The sequence below is a fragment of the Cyphellophora attinorum genome (genome assembly GCF_001299255.1).
Source record: "Cyphellophora attinorum strain CBS 131958 chromosome Unknown Contig1, whole genome shotgun sequence".
Taxonomy (NCBI): domain Eukaryota; kingdom Fungi; phylum Ascomycota; class Eurotiomycetes; order Chaetothyriales; family Cyphellophoraceae; genus Cyphellophora; species Cyphellophora attinorum.
The window spans coordinates 432,701-455,501 of record NW_017253229.1 but is presented as its reverse complement, the minus strand read 5'-3'; the positions used below and the strand labels follow the sequence as shown (position 1 = coordinate 455,501).

Below are 22,801 nucleotides of genomic sequence, written 5' to 3'. Positions count from 1 at the left end.
ACCATTTGACTTCGATGCAGAGTCGCTCGACGAGAGTTTCATATGGCATTGAGGAGTGGTCAGGCTCAGCAGCTCTTTTTGCTGGAATCGGCACGTGGACAAGTCAGAAGGGTCACTTTTATGAGGACCATCTCTGATCTTCTCTGAACCGAAAACTCGGAACCGGCGCAGAGCTGTTGGTGTATGAAGCGATATAACCTTCCTGAGAAACTCCGAACATGAACATCACGACCCCTGAATCCTTTGACAGATGTCATTGGGACATCTCGAGCAGCGCTGTGTTATCATCCTTTCTTAATTATTATTGGCAGACTGATTGAGTCGGTGCAAGTCCAGCTTTTGAGCATTCCCTGGAGATCTGCGCGGACCCATTGGGAAAATTAAAGTTTCGCCCCGGACGGAATGGGCGATCATCACTGGCACGCGAAAGCCACTGCAGTCCCAAATCGTACGGCAGTCGTGCTACACGCATGCTCGTACGTCTAAAGACGAAGTTGACAACCTCGCCTGAATGTGTATCATGCGGTCAACACGGCACAGCCTTCAGCTGAAAAGTTGTGAGTTTTCTTTCTGAATTACTATCTGCGCCGCTATAGGTTGGTCCCGAGGCAAGGGTTCGGGGCGACCACGTTCTAGGCTTGGCTAATACGGTTGAGAGTTTGGATTGACCAATCCAGCCAATGTTGGTACATTTGATGCTCTGGTCGGCCAACAGTGGCTGGCTGTCGCATGCAGGTAACATGGAAAGCAGCCGCGATAGCGAAAATGCGGCTCTCTGCAGTCGTGCTGCCGCCCTTTGCGCACGAGCCACCCTCAGCAAGAACTTGCTTTCTTGACTTCATATGCTTCACCCTCAATCTGCTGTGACAAACCTCTACCTGTCGCAATCATGGGTAAACCGCAGCAGAAGACTGAAGTCAAGGAGTTGACTGTCGATGAGAAGGGCCAGAATGGCTCCGGCGACACAGTCAATCATCTACACTGGCAACCTGGCTACGCTAAGCAATTTCCTTACGTTGGCGCCGCATGTCTTTTGGGCGTTGTCTGCACAGCGATCGGTTGTGCTCTGGTTCTTTACTTTTCCAACAACCGATCATGCGCAAGATGGCCGTCGATATTGGCGCCGAATGTGGCTGTTTCCATTCTCAACGCCATAGGCAACATCTGTCTATTGACAGCCATGTCCAGAGGTATTCCAGTAGCTTGGTGGATAAAAGCAATGGAAGGGGCTACGGTCTCGCAGCTGCATAACTCCTGGAGCTATTCGGTCACAACCCTTCCAATCTTCAGGAACTTGTTCCGACTGGATGTAATCGGCCTCGCCGTCCTGGTCGCAAAGATCTCCGTTGTCGACAGTATACTCTATCAGCGGGCGACGTCGACGTACGTTGGTCAGGACACTCCACAACTAGTCTCTATGCAGGGAGTCGCGGCTACGGCATTCCCATCGACAGGCTATGTCGTGGCAGAGGGATTCGCAGCTCAGACGACATGTGAATGCTTTATGATCGGCGACGAGTATACATCGGTCGTCAATACATGGCAGACAAGCAATGGCTTCTTTCAGGGCTACAACCGATACTTCCAGGAGTGTGATGGTGTCTGCTATGCATATATCGATGCCATCGGATTCGAAATTGACTGTACTGAAGATCGCAACGTGACAGACATCGCTGTCGCTCCGATTGAGGCCTTTAATGCTGCTGGCGGTCGCGGCAATACTACCGCCTGGTCGAATATCCCAATCTTCAATACCTCCTTCACCGTGGACTTTGCCGACGGAACTCACTCCAATCAAAGTGTTATCAACCTTGACCTACAGTACTTCCAGTCCAAGGATCCCTTCAATCCAAGTGGTGAGACCTGTCAAGGTACCGTCACCACTGTTCAGTGCAAGCTCAGGCCAGCCCTAGTCCGATATCCTCTTATGATCACCAATTTCACCAATCCTCACGTCACCAACGGTGTCTCTTTGGGAAGCCTGGCGACCGAAACCCCAGGGGGACACGACGTCATGATCTCGAATCAGAACAATCAGCCATACTCATACAACCTGAAACAAGCAGAAGGTTTCGAGGTTCTGTCCTACTTGTATCCAGACGAGACCGGCAAGCTCAACGGGATCACTTACCTTGGAGGCGTAGCCAACGCCCTCCACATAGCGTTGACCTCCACAGCGACCATCTCTTACCAAGGAAAGGAAGCGTGGTCGCTCAGTCAGACAGGTGTGCTCGCGCAGACCATGATGTATGGCCCGCCCAACATGGGTTCTTGCGACTGCTCCTTCCGCGATGATTCGCTCAGCACGATAGTGGCCAGTATCAACCAACTCGCTTTCTTGACTGCGACTGGTTTGATCGATCAGGAATCGGTGCCGTTTCCAACGACTGCTGGCTCGAACTCGACTGCTAATTTCCTGGTCCCACAACCCAAAACCTATCAAGTCTCCAACACAAGTCAACCACTGATCATTCAAGGAGTTGCTTCGAACAGTACGACAAACTTCAGATCAATGGATGGCACTATGCAGGTCAGCGACGTCACCTTCTTCCAGACTCACTTCCTTTTCCTGGGTCTCGGGGTTGGCATGACTCTGTTATGTGTCATCACAACCGCGTCGCTGTTCTGGCGATACGGTACACTGGGTCGCGATGTCTCACTCGGCCCGATCGAGGTCGCGGGAGCGTTTGGCGCACCAATTTTGTCGACCATGCCTGCCAGCTCACCCAGACCCGACGCCTCTCTAACGGCGGCTCCGAGTCCCACGGTTCCACGTACGTCGCAGGAGAAGCGAGCGCCACGACCTGCGCCAATATCAGTGCAATCAACAAATCAGTCAAATCCACCCAGCCCTGCTATACATAGCCCAGTCAGCTTCGCCAACATGGACGATCTGCTCGCGAAAGTCGGCCACCGAAGTGTGCTGTACGGTCTGGTCGATGTCGAGCACCACGATGATGCGAGTAGCAGCAGTGCAGTCCCGCAATCTCCTGGCTCAGTTCCTGGCTCGCCAGGAGGTCCAAACTCGACTTCTACGAAGCGGAGATCGCAGATCATGACCTTCGGCGATGCTGGGAACGAGCGGGTCAGGCCTGCTACTACGAAGAGGAGGTCGCAAGTTGTGAGTATGGGAAGTGCTATTAGTGAGAAATGAGAAGTTCGGTGAGAAGTTCATTTCCACTAGGAATGCAGCGTTTGCTTGGTCGAGTCGAAGTTCCTCGAGTTAGAAGCTTGGTGTTGATGCTAAGCCACGTCGCCTGATCGGCGCTGATTTCGTAACGAATCTGATGATTGAACGCTATTGATCTTCATGTTACTGAATCCCAGAAGTATTCACAGCCGATATCATAACACTCTCCATGGCCCTTTGTCTAGCGCCCCTTATTCAAGAATCTGCCCCAAAGGGCATAGAAAACGAAATTCCGGGGTTCAACACGAAGCCCGGAAAGCAGGGACTTCGTATGTCCTACACGCGAGACTTGGCGATGACTTCAACACTCATTATTCTCGATGTAGTCTGTGGCATTGCTATGGTACTTTACAGGTCTCGCGCGAGACGTGTTGTGCTAAAAACGTCTGGCCCTCTGTATCGGCCGAGATTTGGTGTACGTCTGCTCACGTATGGGGCTCGATCGAAGCTTCCATGGCTTCGATGCAGAAGCACAGTTTCCAGATGCTGCCTCGCGCTAGTGGACATTGGTGATCGACGACTGCGGCTCCTGGCAGACGACTGCAATGCAGACGACGCGGATGCTTCGTAATTCGAATACGTGACCCGCAGTGCTTGCACAATGCCAACGAACCTGCCGGCAGACTAACGGAGAGTTTGTACGAAACCAGACATGCCAGCACAGATCATCTTTCAAAGTGTATTAGAGTACGAAGGCAAGTCTGTGGATGGGAAGGAAGCTATCGAATGGAGAGGCTTCCGACGTCAGGACGTTACCGATGCATCTCCATCGACGTCAGGCTTGACAACCTTGTTGTCTTGCTGCAGCACCAGAAGACTGGCCCGTTGCATGGGACCACGACGGGACCACGACCAACTGTCACTGGTATAGCATACACACCAGGGTCCAGACTTCTCACAACATCGCGCCGTTGTTCTCGCGTTGTGGGCAACACCCATTGCACCGCCTCAGGCCAAGTCAACCAGGTAAGCGAGCATGGCAGCCAGTCAAGACAAGCATTCGACAGGTCGTCGACAACCGCTCCATCTACTGAGCAAGTAAAGGCCGAATCCATTTCATGCTTCCGTTCCGATTCATCGACGGCCTCTGCTTATCGTGCGCCCTTTGCCTCTGAACAATAGTCGAGCATTCAAGAGGCTTGCGTAATGCACTAATGAAGCGAGGCTGGCTGATCGTCGTCGACGACCGAAGCATGTTCTGTAAGTCATGGAATTGATTCGGAAGGGAATGAGGGAAAGCAAGCGATCACTGCTAACGTTTGCTCCAACCACAGTGGCCTTTAATCCCAGATATATAAAGATAACAACCTGGCTTGATGCCAGAAATCGTAGTCTAAGGGCGAGACAACAGCAGCAGGAACGGCCGACGACGACAACAGCAATGCGCCCAATCCCTTTCATCGTCTCAACAGGCCTCTTGATGCTCATTCCTGTCCTTCTCTTCCTCTCAATAGCCATCAAGACCTCCACTGTCAATACACATGACCACTACAGAACAAGACAACGAACCATCTGCAACCCAACCGACACCCTTATGTCATATGCCTCCAAGCGATGCTCCAACCACGTCTTCTACGCCTGTTGTCCGTTGGGGTATACTGATGCTTTTGTAGAGGATTGCGTGGGTCTGCCGAGCTGTAAGCGTGCTCCTCGGGCAGCTGGACAGGAAATCAATGGGCAAGGAAATGGGGAGAGGAGCTCGAAGGGAGGCGTCATGGCGTGGGAGGGCGTGAGTCCAAACGGAGTGGTCAATTGTGGGGAGAGCCTGAGCAGGGTCTTGTGGGAGTGGTATGGCGTGAGTCTCCTTTCTTTTCTTGCTCTGTGTTGCGGTGTTTGGGAGTGGACTGGTCGGATCAAGTCAGGTAGTTACCTACGACATGTACACATGCTGATGGAGACCGCGCGAGAGGAGCGCGGGGGACAGGGATGCATGGAAGAGCCGCTGCCAGACAGCTTCACGAGTGGTGAGTGTAGGGGTCCCCGCGGGAATCAGTGCTTATAAGAGGTCTGAGACTTCATCTGATGGGAGTGGGCTGGTCGGGTGCGCTAGGGCGTGTGTCTCTGCATGGCCACAAGAAGCAAAGTTGTATGGAGAGGCATGGTCAGAGAAAAGGTACATGTGCCGGGGCAATCGCATCAGTTGTTGTGCTCTAGTGTCAGCCAGAAAACGCAATCTAGCATTTCTCTTCCCTCTAGTCAGTCCTTGCCTTGTGGTACGCGGTATTCCAGCACACGGCGGTTCGTAGAAGTCTCCTTTCGCTCTGAGTGCTGTCTGTACTGTCATCTGTACAATGTCTTAGTAGCAGTGACTTTGAACAATTAGCCAGACAGTGAAAGGACACCCCGACCAATAAATTTAGAGTTTCGCCAAGGCCAGTTGGTGGAGCCATCGGACACGCGATCTTCCATCGCGACTTCGAGCATTGAGCTTCTTGCAAGTCTGTGAGTGTTGCGAATTTCCGAAAGCGCTATTCGAGAGGGACGCGTAACGCGTAAGATCTTGCAGACGATGAAGAAGTCCGAGAAGCGCGTCGAGGCAGCGAACAAGCTCGATATTCGAGACCTCTTCCAACAGTACTGTCCCGAGCCCGCGTGGAAGGCTTTTTCCGAGAAGGCCCAAGCAGCGGATCTTGAAATCGCGACTGCTGATGCCGAAAGTCTTTCAGCGGAGCAGCTCAATGCATGTCTCGATCTGGTCGAGCTGACTAGTGCGGAAGACTACCGGAACTCCGAGACGGGCTGGTCAAGGTCGAAAAAGCGACGGGAGATGAAGTTGCCTGAGATGAGATATATACTCCTTTTTGGGCCACCTGGAGCAGTCCAGTCGTTACCGGCTTCCGAGTTGGCGGGCTTCGTGTCCTTCATGATCACATATGAGGATGGGTATGAGGTGGTCTACGTCTATGAGATCCACTTCGCGCCGGCGTCTCAAGGCAAAGGCTTTGGCAGGCTGCTGATGGAGGTGATCGCAGCATTAGGTTCCAATGTCGGCCTCGAGAAGGCCATGCTGACTGTGTTCAAGTCGAATGCTCGGGCGACGGACTGGTACCTCAAGCTTGAGTACTCTGTGGACGAGTTCTCGCCGCCTGCGAGACGACTGCGCGGAGGTGTGTTAAAGGAGCCGACCTATACCATCCTTTCGAAGCGCATTAAAGCTGAAGGTGATTGAGTCCGGAGTGCAGCGTGAGGGTGTTCCGTCTGGTTCGTCTGAGCAGCTACTAGATTCGTCGCACGACCTTGCCTTTCATCTCAGGCCTTTCGACCTCCCACTCGTCTCGCAGAACAGCGAAAAGTGTATCTCCGACCAAAATGGTCAAACCCAGGCTCCATACAAGGGTGATGGCATAGAAGAAATTTGCGTTTCCAGATCCAGCATAGATCCACAGATAGTGAAACGCAGGTCCCAGCAATGCCGAGTACATAATGATCGCACCGGCAATGAAAGTATAGCGCGTCACTGCCGACGTCAGTTCTCCGCCACAAGGATGGGCATTGCATTGACTCACATGGTATTATATGTTGATACATGGGCAAGAAGCCAAGGAAAAGAGCAACATCGGCTATATTGGGGTATGGTTTGAAAATCGCAAACAACCCGAGCAGGCTGGTGATGACGAAGAGTGGTTCCTTCTGTAGTCGCAGGGTCATGCCGCCAGTGTAGCATGCCATGTGCAGCCAGAAGACGCCGATGAAGAATGATCTGAAAGGGTCGAACATTTCGATGAAGAAATACCACCAGAGTCCAATGTTTGGTGTCAGATCAGGGACAGTCAATTGAAAGCCGTAGCATGACTTGACGAACTCCGAAATGTTGCCAGTAATGAAAACCGTGCTTATAATCAAGATGAGGAGCGCAGCTGTGAAACATCCGACACAGTTTGCCCACAGCGTGACCGACAAAGATTTTCCGCCCGTTGAATGTGCCATGAACAGGACGATTGGCGGAAGTAGTAATGCTGGATACATCGTCTGATACGCAGCGAGTGCCAATGCAAAAATCGACTGCAGTGCGTCACCCTGCTGAGCGCTCAGCACTGCCTGTACAATTGCAGCATTTCCAAGCACGGTGGTAGATCGACCAAGACATGACATGACGGTGAACGGGTTGAAAAGATAAGCCGCAGCAATGACTGATCCATCTAGGCGCTTGAATCGCGGCGATGATAGTTGCAAGTCATGGGCCAAGTGACCGAGTTGAAAAGCGCTCCAGAGATCCAGGATAGTGAATAAAAGCGAAGAAGGGAACAAGCTGAAGATCGGTAGCAGTAAGGGAGCCTGGTGGAAGACTCCTCCATCGTACGGGGAGACACCTCGATCGTACAAGAATAGCCCTTCTTTCAGTGTCTTGAAGCTCGATACTGGCGTGGACAACTCGACCTGACTGCTAAGAACGTCCGCTAAGTCTGGGAACAGGAGAAAGACGCCCAGTCGAAGAGCCGCGGCGCCCGCGAAGAACCCGAGCACTTTTGCATTGAGCTCCATCGGCATCGTTTCACCCAGTAGCTACTGGTGTATACGGTCGATCATTGTCGCGCTTCACATTCGGTCCTGACCGTGACTGTCGTGGCATGAAGTGTTCAAGGGGAAGTCGAGGCCGGGATCTGACCTCGAAATCTTGGCGGCTCCACATGCCGTCCGGGCTCCAAAAAAAGTTGAAGAAGTTGCCCGCCTCCAAATCGAAGAACATCGCATACTGCTTCAACTACTTCACCATACACCAACATTCGCCCATCACAATGGCAAAGATCAAGAAGAAGGGGCAGGCCGGGGCGGCGAAGAACTTCATCACACGCACTCAGGCGGTGCGCAAGCTGCAGATTTCCCTACCTGACTTCCGACGGTTGTGCATTTTCAAGGGCATATATCCTCGAGAACCACGAAATCTCAAGAAAGCCAGCAAGTCCGCTTCACATTCAACAACATTCTACTACACCAAAGACATCCGATATCTGCTTCACGAGCCCCTCTTAGCCAAATTCCGCGACCAGAAAGCACTCTCCAAGAAGATCGCAAAGTCATTAGGTCGCAATGAAGTCCAAGACGCAGCACGACTGGAGAAGACACAGAAGCCCAAGATCAAACTCGACCACATTGTCCGAGAGAGATATCCAACATTCGTCGACGCACTGCGAGACCTCGACGATGCGTTGGCGCTCTTATTCCTCTTCGCTAACCTGCCGTCCACAAGCACCGTACCTCCCAGAGTCATCGCGCGCTGTCAACGGTTATGCCACGAATTCGAGCACTACGTAATCACCTCTCATTCGCTACGGAAGTCGTTTCTGTCGATAAAAGGCATATACTACCAAGTCACAATACAAGGTCAGGACATCATGTGGGTGGTGCCATACCGCTTTGTACAGCAGGCAAGCGCCGAGGTCGACTATCGGATAATGAGCACTTTTGTTGAGTTCTACTGCACTCTCCTGGGATTTGTCAACTACAGACTGTACACTACAATAGGCTTGGTCTACCCTCCCAAGTTTGACACCACCAGTGACGACCGAGGAGCCGAATTAGCTGCTTTCACGTTGCAAGGTCGCAGTAATGGGAAGGAGATCGCAAACGATTCCGACCAGAAGCAGCTAACAAATGGTCATACCGAAGACAATTCTGCAGCACTTCAAGCACAGATTGAACTGGCTGCGGCCGCACAAGAAGCCGCGCCCACAGAGGAAGAATCTATTGCTGATGAGCCCCAAGAAACTGCGGAGACGGATGCGATTGATAAATTCGAGGTCGTCGCTCCCCAAGGTGATGTTCTGGCACAGCCGAGCCTGAGCGGGAATCAAGCGGCATCGTTATTCGCCAACTTGACAGTCTACATCTCACGTGAAGCACCACGCCATTCAATTGAATTCCTGCTGCGGGCTTTTGGGTGCAAACGAGTCGGATGGGACGCAGTTCTCGGCGACGGCGCCTTCACACAAGATGAAACTGATCCGAGAATTACACATCAGATTGTCGATCGCCCTGCCTTTGCAGACCCGCTGCCAGCTCAACACAATGGTGCTACTACGAATGCTGAGCAGCTCCAGAAAGTGAAGCCTGGGTACATCATGCCAGGTCGCATCTACGTGCAACCACAGTGGGTATGGGACTGTGTCAACGAAGGCGAGCTACAGAGAACCGATACCTACGCACCTGGTGCTACTCTGCCTCCCCATTTAAGTCCATGGGTGAAGCCGACCAAGGGCCAATACGACCCACGCGCAACACTCGAGGAGCAGGAAGCCGAAGGTGAAGCAGACGACGACTCCGAGGTCGAAGCCGAGGATGAGGAAGTCGAGGAGCAGGTTGCTGCAGAACTTGAAGGGGCCGCCAATAGCGAGGAGGACAGTGAGGTCGACGCAGGCGACATGGACGTGGCAGCAAGTGATAACGAAGCCGACTCAGGTGGTGAGGAAGATGGGTACAACGATCTGGACGGTTTCGAAGGTTTCGAGGACGAGGCCGAAGATATCGACGATGAGGAGGCCTTGCACCAGAGGGAGTTGGCTGCTGAAGCGGCAGGACTTGCGATCAATGCAAAGAAACTCAATCCGGAGCAGGAGCGCAAGGAGAAAGCAAAGAAGGAGCGCCAATCGAAGCAGACCAAGGAAGACGAGGAGATTGAGCGACGGAAGATGATGATGAGTAACAAGAAGCGGAAACTCTTTGAAAAGATGCAGTTTGGCAACGAGAAGAAAGACGCGGAGGCCGCTGCTTTGCGAAAGAAGAGGAGAAAGCTCGAGAGAAGCCAGTAGAGCCGCTAGACAGTCACAATTTAAAGCCAGACTAATCGAGATCTGCTTGCTCTTTCACTACGAGTCGACCTTTCCACCATTGCTCGTGAAGCGTTACTCCTATCTTTTCTGTGTGTGCTCGATTCAAATATGGGTGCTTCGTCTCGCCGGTTGACCTGTACTGCGTCAAATTCGTCTTAGTGTTCCGACTGCCGCGGAAAACAAATCCGACGAGCTCCAACATCTGAGCTTCTTGCGCAGCGGAATTTCGCACAGCTGCCAGCACTGCGTTCGCGTTCCTCTAAGCTTGACGAGGCAAAGTAGCAGCTTCGAGATGGTCGCGCAACATATGGCCTTACGGCTTGCGCGCCATACGGCTCGAAGACAGCTGTTGAGGCCAAGCCTGACCCAGGTAGGCCACCTTTTCCTCCCTACACGTGCCCGACTGACCTTGCACAGCGGAGATACTTTGCTGAGCGCAACGACACACTTCTGAGCTCAGACCCAAACTTCAAGGCCGAGAGGACGTCAGTCGGAGTCGCGACTGGCCCAGGAGGACCCGGAAATCCTGCCCCATTTCCAGCTACACCCGCAACTCCTTCCTCGACCACGCCAGTGCCGGTACAGAACAAGTTGCCAGCGGCTCAAGCCGACGTTTCGAAAATACAGACCGCGCCTCCTACTTCGACAGGCACAACAAGTCCTCCTCCGCCGCCTCCTGCCTCCTCGACACCGCCTCCACCTCCACCACCAGCACCAAAGAAACGCTTCCGCCGGACACGGTTCCTCCTCTGGCTTATTGCCTTAAGCGCCCTAGGATACGGCGGAGCAGTATTCTACGCACTACGATCCGACAACTTCCACGACTTCTTCACCGAATACGTGCCATTTGGCGAAGAAGCAGTCCTGTTCTTCCAAGAGCGATCTTTCCAGAAACGTTTCCCAAATGCCAGCTCAGCAATCGCCAAGTCCCGGCGGACAACAGCTACCGACAGCAAGGATACGGTGAAGATACCCTATAGGTCTGGTCTGTCATGGAAGACTGTCGAAGAGGACGATAGCAAGACTTCCGACGTCAGTCAGCGAGGCCGACACATGAGTGCTGTGGACAAGAACGGTCCCACATCGCCAGACCCAAATGCAGCTACTCACAGAGATGTGAAGAAGGCAACCGATGCAGCTAAGGAGAAGAACACAGCCAGGCCGACGGAGAGCTTGAATGCTCCCAAAGGCGACACAAAGGTCGAGCCAAAGCCAGTCCAGGCAAAGACAATCGAGAAGCCAGCAGAAAAGCCAACAGCAGCGCCCGCCGGCACAGAAGCTACACATCCTAGTCCCGCCACACCATCGCCAAAGGCAGATCCTCGCCCACCAGCTTTCGCTCCAGTCGAGCAGATTTCCCCACTGAAGGTCCCCAACGCCGAAGAGCCGGTAGTCCAAGATCTCGTCAAGATCCTGAACGACCTCATCACAGTAGTCAACGCCGACACCAAGGACACAGCCAACAAATTGTCAGCCCCCATGACCAAAGCCAAAGAGTCTCTCACAGCAGTAGCTGCCAAAATTACCGAACTCCGCGACGCCGAGCGAAAAGCCGCTGAAGAACGCATCAAACAAGCCCACGCCGAATTTGACGAAGGCGCCAAGCAACTCCTCCAACGCATCGAAACCACCCAACGCGAAGACGAAGCCAAATTCCGCGAAGAGTTTGAATCCGAACGCGCCCGTATATCTCAACTCTACGAAGACCGCCTCAAGAACGAAGTCGAGCGCAGCACCGCCGTCGCGGAGCAACAAACCAAAATCGCCTCGCCGAACAAGCCATCGAGCTCAAAAAGGCCTTTGCCTCCGAAATTCAATCCCTCGTCGAGCAGGAACGTGGCGGCCGCCTCTCCAAACTCACCGACCTCTCCACCAACGTCGACAGCCTCACGCAACTGACGTCCGACTGGAATGGGGTCATCGACTCGAACCTCGCTACCCAGAAACTGCAAGTCGCAGTCGACAGCGTCCGCGCTGCCCTCGCCTCCAGTTCCTATAGCGAATCCACACCCAAACCGTTCGTCCGCGAAATGGCCGCCCTAAAACTCGTCGCAAACGGCGACGCCCTAGTCGACGCCGCTATCGCCTCCATCAACCCGTCCGCGTACCAACGCGGTATACCCTCTCAGCCCCAACTGATCGACCGCTTCCGCCGCGTCGCGTCCGAAGTGCGCAAAGCCGCCCTCCTTCCCGAGGATGCAGGGCTGGCGTCCCATGCAGCGAGCTTTTTGCTGAGTAATGTCATGTTCAAGAAACGGGGCCAGCCGCAGGGCAATGATGTGGAGAGTATACTCACGAGGACGGAGAGTATGTTGGAAGAGGGCAATATTGATGGGGCGGCGCGGGAGCTGAATGGGTTGCAGGGGTGGAGTAAAGTTCTCAGTAAAGATTTGCTGCAGGATATGAGGAAGGTGCTGGAAGTCAGGCAAGCGTTGGATGTGGTGGAGGCGGAGGCGCGGCTGCAGTGTCTGAGGGTGGAGTAGTTGCGCTGTTATCACGGTGTGGCATGGGGAGCTTGAGAATGGCTGTGAGGCCTTCTCATGTATTGTACGTACATACAAAGGGATCGGAGAAGCCTGGGAACAAAAGCTCAAGGTGAAGGAGCAGATCCTCGTGGCAGGGTCCGAGGCTCGACGCCACCGGACTTTCGTGTTCGAGCGAAGATTAGTGCTCAGCGAGATAGACGAATTGACCTTGCATTGTTATTCAAGGGCCCCTTCCTCGCCTTTACCGTATCCGGGGTCGACATCATCTAGGACGACATTGCACTACGGCATGAAACTCCAAGCCAGGGAGATGACCTCAGTTCCGCACATACTTCAGAACCACTGCAACACAGCCTTGATAGCCGTCCCTTCATGCATCTCCCCCAATGCCTCCTCCATCCTCTCCACGGGGAACACCTTCCACAACTTCTCCACCGGAAACTTCCCCTCCTGATGCAGCTCGACCAGTCGTGGAATGAACTCCGCAGGAACAGAGTCACCTTCGATCACACCAATGTACCGCTTGTTCTTGAGCAGGCAGGCGATCGGCGAGCCAGAGAAGACATTATGTTTAGCTCCTTGACCACTCCACACTATCTGATACGTTCTATCATCTATCACCATTACCAAAATATGAGCCACGAGGACCACTACGAGACGGAGCAGTGAGCGACCCTCGGGCTCGAAGTCATGAATGCGCTCTTCAGGAGGCGCTGTTCAGATTTGTGTTCGACAAGCCCGTCTTTCGGGCTTTGTTGTAAACAACTCTTTGGCCTCGGCACGCGTGGTCACTTGGTGCATAGCCACAAATATGGTTGGTGGCAAGCAATGCGATGTTGACGATGAAATCATGCAACTACGACGATATAAACTTCTGCTGCTATACAAACGAGCGCATCCACAGTCTCGACAAAGATCAGGAAAACGCATGTTGTCGTTGACAGGGGTGAAGGGACAAATCTGCTCAGAGCCATCAAAGCATATGACCAAGTCATAGCGCATTGAATGAGGCTCTCCGCCGAGGTGGTCCGGTGGCCCAAATGTAAAGACTATGTTCGTGGCCACAACGACTTCATGGAAACGAGTTCCTTGTTACCAAAGGCCACGAACTGACACACATCGGGTTGTTGATGTCGATGACTGCCCCGATGGCCAAAAGACACGCTCCGCTGCGGCGTTTTACACTCTCCGAAGAGGTCATGTTCGCGTCCAAGCTATGCTTCCTGTTCATGGGTGCAGTACCGTCTGGAGTGGAGGCTGTCCGACAGAAACTCGTCAAAAGCCTGCTGATCGAGATGGAATCTGACGGTATCGAGAAAATTCTAACCGACGGGCAAGCACCATCTGCGCAGGGCAGAGGACCGAGGCCCATCACTGAGAAGTGCACACGGGAGGTCTCGCGCTGGTCTCCATTTCGGCGAAATCAGTTCGCGATGGTCCATATCCGATATGAAGACGCAACAGATGCTCAAGCTCTTCGTGACGCATCGCACCTGCGCTCACCTTACCAGCATAGCGTTTTTAATGTTCTCGTACGCTTTTTTCGTGGTTCTATCACGCGGATTATTCGCTACTAGAAGTGAGCAACTCCTACCGCAGAACGACAAGTGCCTAGAGTCACGCATAATCAGTCCGGCAAGATTTTTGTGCAGGCTGACGAAGGCGAACCCCTAGCCGACAACGAATACTACTTCCGCGTCCCCTTGAAATTGGACGGCTGATACGCTGTCCGCGTGGCAGTTTCCCATCGTCATCTTGGCCACGTGGACATGTCTTAGTAGATTGTCCTTCTACGGCGCTCCTCCACTGAGTTACACATAAACAGCTCTCTCACGTCCAGATCGAATGGCCTTATCCAACTTGTCAGAATCCTTTCAAGCCTCGACTACTGAAGCTTGGCCCTACGACAGACGATCGGAGAGACGACTCAGATGATCTTCATATCGTTAATCGCCTCTGCTTTGGCTTCGCCTTCGAGGTGGATAATGGTTGCCTTTCACATGTGAATGCTTAACGTAGTACTATTGACGGGCTTGCTGATGATGATATTGTCGAGCTTGTTCGCAAGAACTCTATGGCCAAGCACATCAAAGAAGATCTGATCAGTGGATATAAGCTCGCCGCGTCGCCTTTATATGCCCGCTGCAACTATCGGAGTGCGCCTCGCTCTGCTACAATGTCGTTCTGGCCTCGGGGCCATAGCCGTTGTCAAGTTTGGGGCATTCAAGCAAGCAGCCCACGAGCACATTGCTGACCACCATCTGGGTGATCTCGTCTCGTGGTACAACGAATCTGTCGGATGCAACGGCCTCTACACCAACTTGCCACTACGGAACACCATCACTGCCCGCCTGACTGGCTGGTTCGAAGGCAAGGGTGCTGTGCTAGCAGCCTAAGAATGAAGGATCGAACTGCTCCATGCGCCAAACCTGCAAAGAAGGCAGTCTCTTTTTTTTGGTAGGTACCGAAGCCATCTGAATAAATGTATAGTATGTACACGGGAGGCCCCGTGGTGGAAGGGCTCTGTGGGAAGGACCATCTCATCTCGCTTTACTAAAGCCTTACGAGCGTCTGTGTACAACCCTCGCCTAAGCAACAAGACAGCCACGACTATGCCCCAAGCCACGACCAGGACCACATCTTTGGAAGGTCGCGTAGCCTCTGACCACGTTGCATTCGGAGCATGAGATGCAACAGACACGCCGCTTGTGTTCGAAAACAGTGGCTGAAGATCGTGCAGCACATGTTGACTGGCATGGCTAGAAACCTCGTCGGCGAAGCGCTTCGTCAGATTCTGGACCATGGTCTGGTTTTTCGTCGCGGAACAGATAGAAGTCCCGGTCAGGCAACAGGCTTCCAGTTTCTGGAGTCAATGTGAACCTGCCGCAGATGAGGCGGAAAAGACATCCCCGACCGTGCGTTTTTTGCCAGAACGCACTGCCGCGGTAAGCCACGCGTGCTTGGACGATGCAGAGCTTCAGGAACAGGGTGGATGAGCTCCGTGGTAGACCACAGAACAGAAATCAAAACCCTGCAAAAGAGACGGCAATACGTGAGTTGCTTCGGGAGTACCATGCAGTATTGCCGTGCGCTCCTACGCTTCGTCTCTGAAGATTGATCCTGCGCCCCGCCGCTACCCAACGTATGCCCTGCAAATGCCAAACGACGTCCAGCTACGCCGTGCTGAGTTCAAATATGACCCTCCCAATGCCTAAAATCAAACAACTGCAGACCAAACAATGGTCGCCATCATCCCTTCAAACCCAAATTCTGCCTGATCCTCTCCGGCGCCACCTCGGCGTACGGATCATGCTCTCCCTTGACGTCCTCCGGACGCGGCGTCATCCCCGCGATCTCAGTATCAGCATCCGAATCAACCTCTCCGTCCTGACTCCGTATAGGCGACGACGGCGAAAGCACCATCTCTTCTCCATCTCCTTGACTCCCAGCACTCTTCTTAGCAGCTTTGGCAGTCCTATCGCCATCGTCTGTCCCGGGCACTACAACAGCGCCTGTAGCCTTCTCAGCATACATGTCCAGGAATGCGTCCCGGACGACTTCGTAGAGCAGGCTGTACTGGACTTCATTCATGACCATCATCATGCGCTGCTGGCGGAGGGCGTCGACTGTGTCGTGGATGAGGTCTCCAGTGATGCTTGTTCCCTCTCCTTGTTTGAGCTCAGGGGTCGTAATCTTGGAGCGGGCGATGCCGGATTTGCCGTATGTGGTATTGTCCGTGGGCGGGTCGTTGGGCTTGCCGGTGCCTTGCTCAGCCGTCGTGTTATTGGTTACTTTGGAGTCCGAGGTGGTGGCGTCTCTTTCTGTCGGATCTTCAGTACGGCTTGCGAGTCGTCCAGCGCTAAGTTCGGCGGTCAGGAAGTCGAGTGCCACGAACGTGCCTGTCCTGCCAACGCCAGCGCTGCAGTGCACTACTCGCGGACTTTCGCCTGCGTCCTCCTTACTCTTCTTCATGAGACGCAAGAGGGCTGCCCGTTCTTCGGCTTCTGGCTTGCCGAAATCGGGCCAGTGCTCGTAGAGGTAGTGGATCACAGTCTTCTCTTGGCTGCCGATGGTAAGCTTGAGCGTTCGTACCACGCAGCCTATCTCAGCATCGTAGGTAGACGACAGCAGTTCGACCGTGCCTGCTTCGGTCATGTCGGGCAGTGGGACGTGATTTGTCTCCGTCGTGTTACCGTCCGTCGGGATTTGAGGGTCTGAACGAAAAAGGTTAGAACCAGTTGTGCGATAAGGAGAATTCAGGAAGAGGTCACCATCTTCTCGGATAGCAGTCACGACATCACTATTGCTTGCATTCCGTTGCTCAGGGGCGAGTACGATCGGACGAGCCTTGTCAAAGGGAAAGTATTGGGCACATTTCTCTTTGTTGCCTTCGTAGCATGGCGTAAGCATAATGATCACTCCGGTGTCACCGATGCTCTCCTGCATGACCATGTGCCAGAAGTGGGAGAACTGGCCGTCTTTGGGACCTTGCGTGGCGATATAGCTGTATTCGCCGCCTGTTTTGATTGAAGAAGCGCTAGCTGTCGATGATGTCCGCTTCAGCTGCTTGATCGCACGTCGGGATATTGACTGCAGTCTGATTGGAGAGGCATTGATATAGTCCGATCCTCCGATGGGCGTTCGTAGCTGTATTCGTGAGTCTGCCCAGGGCTGTATGTTGCCATAGCGATTTCGCTGCGTCACCTTAGCAGATTTATCGAGCTTGAAAGGTGAGTCCGCATCTTGTAAGGCACCTGCGACCCGATATCGTTGCTTCCATTCCAGGTCAAGGAAAGCCTCTGATATTTCTGACCTAGGGTCAGATCAGTGTCCATGGCTGTGGACTACACTCACCTGATTTCGACTTGCTCAAGTAAGCAGGCATCCGAAGTGACCGTCTCATTGCAGCTTCATCCACAGTCGGTGCTTGGTGGTTCGTGTTGGCTTTTGCGGTGCCGGACTTCCCACTGGCCCTTCTGCTGTCTCTACTGTGGTCCCTTGGCCGCTTTCTCTCCTTCAGATCTGAGCCCAGATCAAGGCTCTGTGGCATGCTGGCAGTGATCTCGGCTACATCAGTGGAATGGCTGGTCTTTATCCTGGTCTGGCTAGACGCTCGACTGCTGGTAGCTACCACAGGCAATGATGATGAAGTCACTGGCCGCTCGATGTGCAGCGTTGGTGGTTTCGGCTTCTGTTTCTTGCCGTGTGAATGTATATGAAACCGCTGGAAGATAGTTGGTTTGCGGGCTGGTGGTGGTGGACGAGGCGGATCTTCAGATTGCTATCTACAGATGAGTACTACTTTGATGAAACCAGAGTGCCAGTATCACCTCTGAGATCCCGGCGCCGGAGCCTCTGTCAGAGAAGAAGCGTGAGACGGTCGTCTTGGAACAGGCCGAGGGGTGTAGGAGCCAAGAAGGGGTATCGGGATGTTAGCCAATGCGTTTTCGAAACAGCAAGCGGTCTTCTAGTATGCGGAGACGAGGCTTCGATGTAGTGGAGAACTCGAGCAACGATCGTCAATGCCGTTCGCGTGATGAGAGACTTAGCGAGCTATGTCCGTATTGCCGATGTGGGTAGATCAGTGATGCTTAAATAAGCCAAAGCGAGAAAGTGAAGAAGAGAGCCAAGGTTTGCCAACGTGATTGCACCCGGTCTTTCTCTGACACAAGCAGGAGCACAGAAATCGTTCGAAGGCTCACGGATTTCGATGTTTTATTTGTTGACGTTAATGGTCGTCGCTGCTCCTCGCGTTCCTGATAAGTCGTGGCGGAGAACGGCCGGCGAGGCTGAAATTCAGCCTCGGGCTATCCTCCGGCGAGTCCGACCTCAACCACGCCACCGCATCTCTAGTCAAGGCCACGTAGTGATTCCAGTGTCCTCGTTATGAGTGATGCTGGACCGAGTTATATGTCATATAACTTGGTAGTACGAGTCTAGACTGCCAAAGCAGCACAGGTAGGAAGCATTGATTACTCAGGACGCTCGCGTGAACCGGCTGATACGATGTCTTGGTTCGCGATTTTTGAGGTAGGCTTGAATTGCCCGAGAATTCGTGGACATCGCTGACGAGATCCAGCGCAAGCTCATCGACGCTCTCTTGAGATCGCCCGTGTTCACACGATCAGTACAGCAAGTTCATAAGAGAGTCCATACGCTACAGCATGGTAAAGCCCCCGAATATCATAATCCCACCCAGATCGAGGGTGAGGAGTTCGCGGGCAATGGAGGCGTCGGCCGATTTTTCAAGTTCTTCTGGGAAGAGCTGAAGAGCGGGCACAAGCCGGAACCAAAAGCGCCACAGCGAGGGAAACCCTGACTACGGCCCACCTACGGCTTAAAGATATCCTTCCGCTCGCTCGCTGCGATTTTGGAAGCGGGCGCCGGTTATGGCTGATCTCAGCCACCAGTTGAGAGCCAGTCGACTGGAAAAATGAGCAGATACTCGGCCACAGGAGCCTACAACGCGGCCCGATACGTTCTCGGACATTCACAGGATCAACCTGTGCCAGCTTCTCGGCCATGCGATAGCACTCCTGACCTCAACAGTGGGTCTGCTCTCCGTCCAGAACCTGGCAGCAGTCTGAGTCGTGTCACTGCCGCTGGTCATCTCGATGCGCTCCTTCGCCATCATGTCGTTCTTGGAAAGAAGTTCTTTGGAAAGCGTGGAAGGAACAAGAACGACGTTACGAAGAGGAACTATGCATCCTGGAGTTGACGTCCGTCAGTACGCAAAGGCTCAGATGAGCGTATCGGTCTTGAGCATGGCTTTCCTGAGGCAATTGTTTGCGGTGCACTGGGTTGTTCTGGGATACCTCAACCTTGCTGTATGGTGGAGCAGAAGAGGGTTCGAGACGACCATTCGCACTTCACCTTCAAATGGCTGAAGATGCCACTTCAATGCCGTCATCGGCAACCACAGACGTGGTGAGAGACAATATTGACATCCGCAGCGACGCCATTGTGCGATCGAGCAGCAGTCATACACAAATCGTTTGTCTATTCACGTCTGACTCCGGGCAGCTTCACAGCCGTCATGGAGACCACGTCAGGTCACATATCAAACCTGAAACGGAGTGCCCTCTTCATCTACATGAAGTTCAATAAGCGACACTTCGCTCTGCTCTAGCCCTTGACTGGCTCCTCATGCTCACCGTGACACCACGGACGCAGATTAGGCCATTACCCACCTCTCCCATGAGTTTTGACCCTCATTTCGTCCGAAGATTGATCTCTGCGGGAGCTGGACGAGACACGAATTCAGGCACAGTTACAGATCCAACTTACTGTCGCTCAGCATCTCACCCTAGCTCATATTGTTGATGCTCCCAGTCTCAAAGCGGTGTTCACTCGACCGCCGTGTTGATGAGTCAGGACGTCCATTGTCCTCCTATATTTCGTCTTACGCTCATCGCATAGTAATGAGCGCCATGCGAATGCTGTCTTCTCTGAGCCTGGACGTGATTCACAGTGACCGATCATACATGGCGGTTCGAGTCATTGTACGACGAGCTCAACCCGGAGTGCGCCCGAAAGTCCTCGATGGGGACATCAGCGTGCAACGAGGTCTAGATCGGCTGGTCATGAGGTCCTCAAAAGCCTCGTCTAGAGATGATATGCATTTTTAGATCTCAGTAGAAGCACCACCAAGACAAGGATCTGTATGAACATTTTGGGATCTGCTTTGCGGGGTATGCATGTGCATGGCCCCGGCTTGAAGCGAGCACCCAAGGCAGAATGGCATCTGACTTCGTGTGTAAGCTCGTGTTCGAAGATCTTGTTGCTTCAAGACTTAGCATCGGAGTCTTCGAATGTACACACTGATGCTGCTCTTCGCCGTTGAGACCGCGCTGTATCGCTCTGCAATGCCACGAACTTAGCTCACTTCTGGACAGGTACCAGGTACTTTCCCGGACCGCCGTCACCGCACATTGCTTCTGTTCCATCGGGCGACCTCAAGCTTGCATGATAGCATGTGCCAATGTATCAGGTACTTCACACTTGAACTCATGTCGGTTAGACCTTTAGAGGCCTGCTTGATTCTGTGCAGGCTTTCAGGCCGTGGTGCAGTCCGATGGCCTAACGATCGAGGATAATGGATAAAAATCAATCAGCCCGGATGCCAGTGGAGACAGAACGGGATGAGACTGGACGTGATGATTGGTCGGAGGCAAAATCCATCTCGTCATGATGCCGCCGCGCCAGTTGCGGGGAGCATGAATTCAAGGTCAACATCAGCCACACTCCACCGAAATACCATAGCAACGTGCTGCATGACAAGCCAGCGATTGACAGAAAGGAGCCTTCATCTGTAGCTTGGTTTAGCGCCAACATAGCTGACCAAGGAGCTTGCTGGCGCCCAAATTTTGTGAGACGAGCAGTGACTTGTGACTTTCCCGCAGCTTACCTTACCAGAATTGTGGCCCCCCTCTCTCCGCAGCAACGTCACTGTCTGAGAAGAGCTCCTGCCTCAGGTACCTAGCTTTTCGTTATACTGCTGCCTTGAATTTCGAGTACTCTTCCTCCTCTCTACCACTGCTCGTTCACTCTCGTCGTTGTGCATATATCTCTTGAACATAATTTAACCAGACATATCTCCATACCGCAATCATGATTGTCGAGCCAGGCATGGTTGAGGCTCTCAAGAAGGCCACCTCTACGGTAGCACCCATTCCCACTGTCATCCCAGGTGCCGACCCCATCTACCAGACGGCTGGTGATGTTGGTAACCGTACACTATGGTAAGGAGCTCGGAACAGCTTCAGCGAGCTTCACTGACTCTCTCAGGGCCGTTTGCATCATCATGGCCCTGTCATCGCTGGCCTTCTATGGCATGGCCTTCCGTCAGCCAGTGGTACGTAGCTCCCGGAGCTTCCTCGAGCCTTCCAAAGCTAATTCCTGTCCCAGCAAAAACGCCTGTTCCACATCCTGACCGCCTTCATCACCACCTTTGCCTTCCTGTCCTACTTTGCCATGGCCAGCGGTGATGGCATCAGCCTCAACAAGACCGTCATAACTGAGAGCCACAAGCACGTCCCAGATACCGAGCAGATCATCTACCGTGAGGTCTACTGGGCACGTTACGTTGACTGGAGTGTCACCACCCCACTCCTGCTCATGGATCTCGCTCTTATGGCTGGTCTCAGCGGCGCCAACATTCTGGTCGCCATCGTTGCTGATGTGATCATGGTGCTCACTGGTCTCTTCGCTGCTTACGGCAAGGGTGATGGCCAGAAGTGGGGCTGGTACGCGTGGGCTTGCATTGCCTACCTTGTCGTCGTTTACCAGCTTGCCGTCAATGGTCGCTCTACTGTTGCGAGCAAGGACAGCAAGACCAAGGCTTTCTACGGTGCAATTGCCGGGTTCACCTTGATCCTCTGGACTGTCTACCCAATCATCTGGGGTATCGCTGATGGTGGCCGCCTGGTCGGTCTTGATGCTGAGATCATCTCCTATGCTGTTCTCGATGTCCTTGCCAAGCCAGTCTTCGGCTTCTGGCTCCTGTTCACCCACGACAGCATGTCATCCACGTAAGCAAAATCTCAGACTTGACAAGGACATTCACTAACAACCTGAAGCTCCCCATCGCTCGAAGGCTTCTGGTCCAACGGCTTCGGTAGCCAGGGCACCCTCCGGGTGGGTGACGACGATGAAGCATAAACGCGTTCCGTCATACTGACAATCACACAGGTTGGCGATGACTAAATCACGATTCGACGCCACGACAATCGTCCGAGATCTGCCAACCTGCCGTGCTAAGCGCTTTACGCGATTGTCGGAACACAAATCCAAGTAATGAACATGGGGACGAGAACGAACAACACCTCGATCGAGAATGCAGTCTGCCAACGAGGACAACACCAACAATACTCCCAACCCAACTCTAACGTCCCAAACGATATCGATCACACTATCTCCACACCATCAAACTACCCCAACACGATCATCGAGCCTCACGACCCCAAGAACGTAATTAGTTGGATGAGCTGAAGGATAAAAAGGCCTGACTTTGAGCTGGTACTTTGCAAGATGAATGAAGAGAGACACAACCGAAAGGCAGCAGTCTGTGCATCGAACCGGTGTTCTTAGACACCTCGTATTTAGTCGCATGCACGTGGCGTTTTTGTGTAAAATCAGATAGTCAATCAGCCAGGATAGCAATCATGAATGCCTCTCTCTTTACTTATCATGGTTTTCTCAACCTATTTTGCTTTAGCTAATGAGTGGTACTCTTGTTACGCGTACGTGCGTGGTACGACTCTAGATCGTTGCCTGCGCACCCTCCTCGTCTCTTGGCGACGGAATATAAATGCTGTCTCGCATGTCTTCCGCAGAACTTCGGTCTCTTTGACCATCTC

At 53.1% G+C, this 22,801-nt stretch overlaps 7 protein-coding genes across 7 annotated transcripts; 5 read left to right on the top strand and 2 right to left on the bottom strand.

Annotated features, from left to right (window-relative positions):
• Nucleotides 1-889: 889 nt before the first annotated feature.
• Nucleotides 890-3,154, top strand: AB675_398 (uncharacterized protein; the record flags this gene model as incomplete). Its single annotated transcript, XM_018144091.1, has 1 exon — nt 890-3,154. The coding sequence occupies one exon, from the start codon at nt 890-892 to the stop codon at nt 3,152-3,154; it is 2,265 nt and encodes a 754-aa protein (XP_018005958.1).
• A 2,545-nt stretch (nt 3,155-5,699) lies between these two features.
• Nucleotides 5,700-6,359, top strand: AB675_397 (putative N-acetyltransferase; the record flags this gene model as incomplete). The annotated part of the gene is made up of 1 exon (XM_018144080.1): nt 5,700-6,359. The coding sequence occupies one exon, from the start codon at nt 5,700-5,702 to the stop codon at nt 6,357-6,359; it is 660 nt and encodes a 219-aa protein (XP_018006062.1).
• A 49-nt stretch (nt 6,360-6,408) lies between these two features.
• On the bottom strand, nt 6,409-7,678 carry AB675_396 (Phosphatidylinositol glycan anchor biosynthesis class U protein; the record flags this gene model as incomplete). The annotated part of the gene is made up of 2 exons (XM_018144069.1): nt 6,409-6,647; nt 6,697-7,678. The coding sequence occupies 2 exons, from the start codon at nt 7,676-7,678 to the stop codon at nt 6,409-6,411; spliced, it is 1,221 nt and encodes a 406-aa protein (XP_018005771.1).
• Nucleotides 7,679-7,818: 140 nt separating this feature from the next.
• Nucleotides 7,819-9,936, top strand: AB675_395 (Pescadillo-like protein; the record flags this gene model as incomplete). Its single annotated transcript, XM_018144058.1, has 1 exon — nt 7,819-9,936. The coding sequence occupies one exon, from the start codon at nt 7,819-7,821 to the stop codon at nt 9,934-9,936; it is 2,118 nt and encodes a 705-aa protein (XP_018005575.1).
• A 313-nt stretch (nt 9,937-10,249) lies between these two features.
• AB675_394 (MICOS complex subunit mic60) lies at nt 10,250-12,440 on the top strand (the record flags this gene model as incomplete). Its single annotated transcript, XM_018144047.1, has 3 exons — nt 10,250-10,327; nt 10,375-11,697; nt 11,745-12,440. The coding sequence occupies 3 exons, from the start codon at nt 10,250-10,252 to the stop codon at nt 12,438-12,440; spliced, it is 2,097 nt and encodes a 698-aa protein (XP_018005966.1).
• Nucleotides 12,441-15,692: 3,252 nt separating this feature from the next.
• Nucleotides 15,693-17,493, bottom strand: AB675_393 (Tyrosine-protein phosphatase 1; the record flags this gene model as incomplete). The annotated part of the gene is made up of 2 exons (XM_018144037.1): nt 15,693-17,251; nt 17,298-17,493. 2 exons carry the CDS (start codon nt 17,491-17,493, stop codon nt 15,693-15,695), a joined length of 1,755 nt encoding a protein of 584 aa, XP_018005402.1.
• A 3,560-nt stretch (nt 17,494-21,053) lies between these two features.
• Nucleotides 21,054-22,148, top strand: AB675_392 (Opsin-1; the record flags this gene model as incomplete). The annotated part of the gene is made up of 5 exons (XM_018144026.1): nt 21,054-21,184; nt 21,231-21,297; nt 21,351-21,973; nt 22,022-22,079; nt 22,134-22,148. The coding sequence occupies 5 exons, from the start codon at nt 21,054-21,056 to the stop codon at nt 22,146-22,148; spliced, it is 894 nt and encodes a 297-aa protein (XP_018005506.1).
• Between the last annotated feature and the right edge of the window lie 653 nt (nt 22,149-22,801).